General features: G+C 33.3%; 2 protein-coding genes across 2 annotated transcripts in view; both read right to left on the reverse strand.

Annotated features, from left to right (window-relative positions):
• Nucleotides 1–1,206, reverse strand: part of LOC106475370 — a 14,625-nt gene extending 13,419 nt beyond the window's left edge. Inside the window, exon 1 of the mRNA XM_022379497.1 lies at nt 551–1,206. Within this exon, the coding sequence (XP_022235205.1) occupies nt 551–858 (308 nt within the window). The 5' untranslated portion in view covers nt 859–1,206. The remainder of the gene's footprint in view (nt 1–550) is intronic.
• On the reverse strand, nt 894–5,240 carry LOC106475371. Its single transcript, XM_013936057.2, has 2 exons — nt 5,184–5,240; nt 894–3,661 (listed from the first exon to the last, which is right to left on the reverse strand). The coding sequence occupies exon 2, from the start codon at nt 3,654–3,656 to the stop codon at nt 927–929; it is 2,730 nt and encodes a 909-aa protein (XP_013791511.1). The 5' UTR covers nt 3,657–3,661; nt 5,184–5,240; the 3' UTR covers nt 894–926.
• Nucleotides 5,241–8,561: the final 3,321 nt, after the last annotated feature.

Consider the following 8,561-nt stretch of genomic DNA (forward strand, 5'->3'; position numbering starts at 1 on the left):
TGTTAAACTTATATTAAAGTTTTTCTTCATTACCCATTCAAGCTGTCTCCAGCCATTATTAGTCTCAAAGTGGGTTCCTCGTCATCAAACTTAATAACTGTGACGATGGTAAGAATATTAGTGTTAAATTGGACCTGAATACACTTAATAACTGTCACAATGGTACGAATATTAGTGTTAAATTTGACCTGAATACACTCAATAACTGTCAAGATGGTAAGAATATTAGTATTAAATTGGACCTGAATATACTAAATAACTGTCACAATGGTATGAATATTAGTGTTAAATTTGACCTGAATACACTCAATAACTGTGATAATGGTAAGAATATTAGTGTTAAATTGGACCTGAATACACTTAATAACTGTGATAATGGTAAGAATATTAGTGTTAAATTGGACCTGAATACACTCAATAACTGTCACAATGGTAAGAATATTAGTGTTAAATTGGACCTGAATACACTCAAGAACTGTCACAATGGTATGAATATTAGTGTTAAATTGGACCTGAATACACTTAATAACTGTTAAGATATGGTACTTACTGTTTTTCATATTCTTGATGATATTTTTCAAGGTTTACATTTGTCTTTCTTTCTGATTTATCCTGAGAAAAAAGCTTCCTCTTGGTATTGTTTTTACTGGAAGTTTTTTCAGTTGAAGCTATAATCACATGTCTTGATGGACATTTCTCTGGAACCACTCTCTCAGTAGAAAATCTGGTTTGTAGCTTTTCCTGAACAGCCTCTTTCCATAAATCCTTCTGAAAGAAAGCTGGACACGATGCCTTATAGTGATATACAAGATTACACAAACGAGATGTTGAGAAACCACATTCAAAGCAACTGTACATAGTTGTTTTGTGAGGGGGTGAATATTGATACCTTAATCGAATGTCGTACTCCTTTTCCAGAGGTGCTGCTAAATTCTGTTCCTGTTTATTACCACCTGCTTCAGAAACTCTGTTTTCTTCACATTTCTCTTCACTGACTTTAATCTGTCTGTCGTCCTCTTTAGGTGTAGTGAACTCACTTTTTTTAGTTTTTTTCTTGTTTTGGAATGTGACAATCGTCTACCAGTTAGTTCTGCCCACTGTTTTTCTAACAGTTCACTAAAATTCTTGTTAATTTGTATTTCATTTGTAAATCTATTAGACTTATGTACTGACAGTCTGGGTGTCTGTTTTCTTCTCTCTTCACATGTATTTTCTGACTCTCTGCAACTAGGTTGATTTCGTTTTGATTTATTTTTATTTTTCACTATATGATCTGTAATACCTTGTACATCTGTGTCTTTTTGTTTGTCTGCTTCAAGTCTTAGGTTAGTTTTCATTTGTGAAATGTTTGATTGATCAGCTTCCATCTCATCTTTATCACTTTGATCTGTATACAATTTTGGAATGCTCTTTACATGAGAACTATGACTTTCTGAATATTTTTTTATCTTTTTTACACTTGACCTTAAATAGAGTGTTCTTAATCCAACAATATTTGAGGTATTCCTTTTCCGACTCGTACGAGGAGTCATTTCAACCATTGTTTCCATTTCCTTATTTTCCTTTATACTATCTGAAAGTGTAGCTTCAACTATTTTTAACTGTTTTCCACAAGTGCCAGAACCAGCCTGTATTTTCCTTTTCTTTGCTGTTTGGGACTTGTTATCTGTTAGAGTCTCACTCGAGTCACTCCATTCTACCTGATCTTTAGACTCTGGAGTTTTACACATAGTTACTAACTGTTCACTCTTACCCTTTATCTTAGGTATAATGATGTGACTTTCAAAGCTTGCTTTCTTACTATAACTTTTCAAAACATTTTCCTTTGTGAAAAATTCCTTGTAAGTGTGACTAAGATCTCCTATAGAATCATTAATCCCTTCACGACAGCTCTTCTGCACGTTGGTCTCTAGCTCATATGGCACTGCCACTTGTATACTGCTGTCTCTATTGTTTTCCATAAGAGTTTTGAGCATTTCTTCTGCTGCTTGAGGCTCATGCTTCACACTAAAGCAACAATCATCATCTTGCAATTCGAAGGCCTTTTTCATGTCTCCAAGTTCAGGTATAGACAATATATTGGTTTTTAATGAGGACTGATCAAACTTGGTACAGGAATTCTGAAATTGAACTAAACTATTTTGCTCACCTAACTGCTTTTCTGAACAGTAAACTTGAATGATATCTTCTTTGTGACACTCCTTCTCAGTAGTTGAATCCTGGATGTCATTTGGTTTAGATGCTGAAACAACTATGTCTTCTTTGTGACACTCCTTTTTATAAGATGAAAGTTGGATGCCATTTAAACTGATGATTTCTGTACCCATAATATCTTGATCAGATTTGTCTTCTGGAGTTGAAGCTAAGATGTTACTTGGATCAGAAGCTGGACCTATAATTCCATCTTGATCACATTCCTCCTTGGGTACTGAAACTTGGTTGTTCATTGAATCAAAAATTTGAGGCAACAAATGCTGTTGGTCATCTTCCCCTGTGTGAATACTATAAGTTGAAGCACAAGCTTGAGCTACGACTGTGTTTTGATTGAAATTGTCCCTACCAGTTAAAACTTGGGCCCCACCCATACCAAAATTTTGAGCTTGGTCATATTCCTCTTTGTGATTTGAAACCTTAACATAATTTGGACCAGAAACCTGAGTTACAACTCTACCTTGGTTGCAGTTTTCTACTTGTACATCCACTGTTTCCTTATCTAAGATATTTAAAACCTGATAGGAAATATTTTCAAGTTTTTCTGTAGGCAGAATCTGTTTTAAAGAAGAGTCTTCCCTCTCAAGCTTCGCAATGACTGGCCAATGTAGACGATCAGAGGATTTAGCACTGTCCTTCTGTTTACACTCCACTTCAGTCTCAACCTGATCCAAATCAGACTCACATATATTAACACAAGTGACACAAAGTTGAGATCTTTTGCCCATAGGAACACCAGGTTTAGGGATATTTTCTTTCCAAGAAGACTCTTCTTTATGAAATCCTTTTGGTAAACACTTGTTATTTTCTATGACAGCATTTTCTAAACCCTGAAAATCTGAAACATTGTTATAATGCTCACCTTTTCCCTTCTTCAGAGTTTCTGAACAAACAAATCCCTCGGTGACGGTCTTCCACTTAGCTTCTTCTGACATGTCATGTACTGGTCCAGAGTCATCATCTTGTACTTTTCTTGCAAGACCTTTCTGTTTAGAAGCTGAATGTAAAACATGAGAAACATCAACAGACAGAGTATCTGTATTCCCATCCTTTAAAACATCCAACTCAGAAGGCAACATATCATAAATGCCACCATTTTCCTTTCCATACTCCATCTTTACAGCACCAGTGTTTACAGTTACAGGTAAGTTGCCAACAGTAGTGATTTCAGTATTTCCTTCAGAGTCATGACTAGTTCTTGGGTCACCATGTGCATCTCCTTGGCTTGCATTCATCAAGAGAATAATTTCTTCTCCATTTTTCTGGTTCAAGTGAATTTGTTCATCATTTAGCTCAACCTGTTGAGGTAAATGTATCATCTCACTGTCTCCAATACCCTGAAGAGAATTGTCTGAAAGGATGGAAAATCCAAAAACTTGTTCTTCGGTAGCTTTATTTGTGGATGATACTTTTTCATCTCCATCATTCTGACCAATAAACTCCATTATGGCTGTTAAAACAAAGAGACAGGAAGAAAGCAATTTTATGACTAAATTAGTAGACTTTTTGTCAAACCACTACTATGTAAATTTTACCAATATATGACATCTTATTTTCTTACATGACATGTAATTTTTACATTTCATTATTCATCAAAACTAATGCACCTTCTAAAAAAAAAAGAACTACATATATTAACCATTAATTTTACATTTAAAATTATCAGCCAATACATTAACTTAAGTATATTACTCTTAATATAATTAACTTAATCCTAATGTATGCACCTCACACAACACAACTGCTTGTTCAGTAAAAGTTTCTTTTTTGTTACTTTGTTATTAAATATGATAAAAATATTAGATATAAATAAAAAACAAACAAACACATAACAATAATTTAAAAATTAAAATTCCTATACAAGATAACTGTGTTTTGTAAGCACCTTAATTTATGTTTTAATGAAACATTAAAATGGTGATGATGATAGTTTCTGTGTAGACTGCACACTATAGTAGCATCGCTATGTTTATAAGCATCTTCAATAAGAACTGGAAGGCACATTCAACACCAGTTTTTTTCATGTAACAAGATTACAGGTGTAACTTTAAAATAGCTCGATTAACATATTCATGATACATCATACAGTCACCTAATAAATGTGTGAATAATTATTAAGAATTATCATATTGAAAATGTTAACAAACCTACTCTATTGAATGTTTTCATCACCCAAAGATTTTCACTGAAGGTATATTATAAGCATTATTTATTTTTTGTTGTTTTTCTATATTAAGAATCAAAAATATTCCAAACAAAAACTTTCTTTACTTACTGAAAATGCCCTGATTACATATTTTTAATCTTATAAGTTTATTAACTCTACTAGTAGTAAGGCTAATCAGCCCTACTACTTCTAACTCCTAGTAGATATATTATATTCAAATAATCAGTCAAAGATTTCAAAATTAATAGTTTAAACTTTTAAAAAATGAATAGTTGTCCTTATTTGTATTTCTCAATTTTTTCAGTTATGGCAGGAGGTATAAAGCCATGATTTGTTCCTTCACTATTAACTGCATTACCTTAGTACCTAGTTAGTGGAAGGAGCTCTTGTTCTTAAACGTAAGTTAAAACTTAATGTTAATAATTAACGTCGTTTTAAACTTTTCCTCATATTTCAATATTCAAACTAATAAATCAGGAAACTTAAACAACTCTCTTTTTTATTTTCATCACTAGACCTCAATAAAGTTAAAATAAAGATGTTTAATAAGTTTAAATAAAAATCGAAGTGCTTCTAATAAAAATACTAAATAAGCAATAGTAATATTACTAATAGTAATAGTGAGTCAATATTAATATTATGAAATTTTTTTAGTGAATGCATTGTAAGTGTCAAACAATAATCAATAACTATCCATACATTCTTCAGATCTGAAACAAAATGAATTATCGAGTATAATTTTAAATTTCCTAGTTAATAATATAACATAAAAGCATTAAATTTCTTGAATATTTTAATAACTTACGATGTTATTAAATTCTCTACCGACCATTAGATTTTTCGTTGCACTAAATGAAAATAAAACACAGCGCCATCTACAACAATTTCATTCAGCTACATAATGGTATATAATTTAAATATTTTTTTCATCACGACATTGTGAGTTTCAACAAGAAAAAAAGTGAAACTCATGTTTTCTATTACTACTTTTATCTATTATTGACACCATTTGTTGTTCTTTGTAGGTGGGTTGTTGGTATTTGTCAGGTCGTTAAGCCTACTTCTACCATATACTTTAAAGCTAGTTACAGAAAACGTAGTGGGGGGTTTAAGTGAAAGGTCTGATGAAATAATTCAATAATTTGCAGCCTTTTAAATAAATAATACAAGATACAATGAATCAATCAGCAAACACCTATTAAAAAGTGAAGTACTACAGGGATTACGGAAAACCGATGATGTGGTGATGAGTTTTACACACCCACAAAGTACTATTCAGAAAACAGGAAACCGATGGTGTGATGATTAGATTTCCAGATTTCTACAAGAATGAAGTACTACAGAGAATACAGAAAACTGATGGTGTAGTGATGAAATTTTCACTCCAAAGTTAGCTTTCAGAAAGAAAGGAATACCATAAATTACTTAGGATTGAAACAAGATTTTAGCTCTGTACTTCCTATCATAACTGCCCATGCAAACACCATTGAAACCATAATACCTTAATGTAAACACCACTCAAACCATAACAATATAATGTTAACACCAGTGAAACCATAATGACGTAATGCAGACACTAACATGACAACTTTATGTAAACACTTTTGCAACCATAACAAACACTGATGAAGTTGAATCATGACTTGCATTTTAATTATAATATTGTTATAAATTCTCCTTTACTCTTCAAGTACCTTATACGACTAATAAAAGCTCAGAAGGAGTTGGTTGTTCAAGATTAAACTTCTTTTTTACCGAATTACAAAAGTTTCTTGAATTTTTAACAGTATTTCGTTCTCTGCACTTCAAATTATTGCCAACATATCTTCAGAACTAACAAATAACAGCTTTCTAACATCTGTATTTCAATGGTTACAAACCCTTCTTTCCAGGCTTATAACATATTTTAGATCGATAATAGCTTTCTAACAGCTGTGTTTCAATGGCTACAAACCCTTCTTTCCAAACTTACAATATATGGCAGTACGATTTTTTAAATGTTGCTCATTTCTACCAATACAGATATGAAAGGATAAGAGTTATCTTTTACATTTATTTCATGACTATTTTTTTATTTATTTTTTTACTTTAGCAGTTGGGTGTAGGGGATTGGGGTGAGTTCAATTATTTGTGATAGTTGGAATATGTTTGTTACAAGTTAGTGTAGGTAAAGTGGTGGTAGAGAATCTAAAACTGTTAGATGTTTGTTACAAGTTAGCATGGGTAAAGTGGTGTAGAGAATATAAAACTGTTACATGTTTGTTACAAGTTAGTGTAGATAAAGTAGTGGTAGAGAATCTAAAACTGTTACATGTTTGTTACAAGTTAGTGTAGGTAAAGTGGTGATAGAGAATCTAAAACTGTTACATGTTTGTTACAAGTTAGCATGGGTAAAGTGGTGATAGAGAATCTAAAACTGTTACATGTTTGTTACAAGTTAGTGTGGGTAAAGTGGTGGTAGAGAATCTAAAACTGTTAGTGTAATACAAAAAAGCACATTTGAATATTAGGGCGAGGCTGAATGAAGAATTTTAGATTGTTGAAATAAACAGTTGTTGGTAATGTTGGCAGAATAACAGAATCTTTGCATTTAATGTTTTCATTTGGTTTCACCGAAAACATATCTCAAGTTATGTATGAAGTCAAGCTGGTTTTGTGTAGTTATTAGGATATGCAAATGGGTTTCTTTTAGGGTTTACAAATAAATTTTCATTTTAGGATTGACTCTGTTAACTGTCGCTATAAGTGTATTCCATTGTCGTTTGGTGTATTGGAAACAGGCGATTATTCAATTTGTTAAATTGCAACACATTGTTCCTAGCTCGTGAAAGGCAATTGTCCTGGAGACGCACTTTCAACGTTTACTTTTGTCCTCCCCCCTATTTACCGTTAGTAAGATTTTGCTTACGGTACACCTTTTAAGTGAATAAACATGGCTGACATTTTAACTTATCATTTCTTCGTATTTGAACAGTTTTTATGTAACTGCCTATTGTCAGGACTGAACTGCCATCAATCAAGCGACCCACGTTCATCTCACAGGTTCTTTTTTAATGGGTTCCTAACGTGCAGGCTCTCTAGGTATCGGAAGGAACCCCTTTGTGGTATACTTCACCGCAGTGTTCGTGCCAAACATGGAAAATTTGCTGCTTTCACAAACAAAACTTACATTAAGGTTTTATGGAAAATGACGTCAATCGAGAATCGTTTATGTTCACCAGTGGACAAACGCCTGTCACACTATGTAAGTAGTAAAAATCAGTATTAACTAACCTCATAGAGATTGGGCAAAACATAATAGTGAAACTGCTCTGGGATTTAAAAGGAAACAAGCGGTTCTAAAGTGTTTACCCATTCTTTTTCTCCTCTTGAATCGCAGACAGTTTACACATACACTAATTCTAAAACTAAAACAAATTATAATGCTGATAAACATTTCTAAAGCCAGCTTGTTTATTTGTTGCTAGAAGGAAGTCAGCTAATCAATATCACCCACCGCCAACTCTTGGGCTACTCTAATCAAATAGTGGAAATAACGCCCCCCCCCCTTCCGCTGAAAGGGCTAGTATATTCGTGATAGAATTCAATCCCACAACCCACAGATTGAAAAATGAATGCCCTAACCACCAGGCCATGCAACGCTGTAACCGCAGATTGAGAGCCGAGTGCCCTAACCTCCAGGCCATGTAATATTGTAACTGCATATTGAGATCTCAGTGCCCTAACCTACATGTCATTCAACGATCTTTTAAAACTAAGAGTGTTTTATATTATAGGGGCTGTATGGCCTGGAGGTTAGAACATTCGACTCGCATGCTGTGGATTGCGCATTCGAATCCCATCACGAACATACTCGCCCTTTCCGCAGTGGAGGTGCTATAATGTGACGGTATTTGATGTTAAAATAGTAGCCCAAGAGTTGGCAGTGGGTGGTGTTGATTAGCTGCATTCTCTCTAGTCTATCACTTCAAATTTGGGGACGATTTGCACTGATATCTCTTGAAATTCATGTTCATAAGGAAATGAACAAGCCGTATATTCTAAGTCAATAATTCAACATAAAAAAAAAAGTTTGCTAATTTGCTTAGTTAATTCAAAATACAGATCTTTTACTATTCAGAAAAGATAAATATATATTCAGAGTCAACAGTTAGAAATGATCAGAGTCGATAATTAGATAGAA

The sequence above is a fragment of the Limulus polyphemus genome, unplaced genomic scaffold (genome assembly GCF_000517525.1).
Source record: "Limulus polyphemus unplaced genomic scaffold, Limulus_polyphemus-2.1.2 Scaffold8479, whole genome shotgun sequence".
Taxonomy (NCBI): domain Eukaryota; kingdom Metazoa; phylum Arthropoda; class Merostomata; order Xiphosura; family Limulidae; genus Limulus; species Limulus polyphemus.

Excerpts from the sequence above, each read along its gene's own strand:
- LOC106475371 (XM_013936057.2), bottom strand. The coding sequence starts at position 3,656 with ATGGAGTTTATTGGTCAGAATGATGGAGATGAAAAAGTATCATCCACA.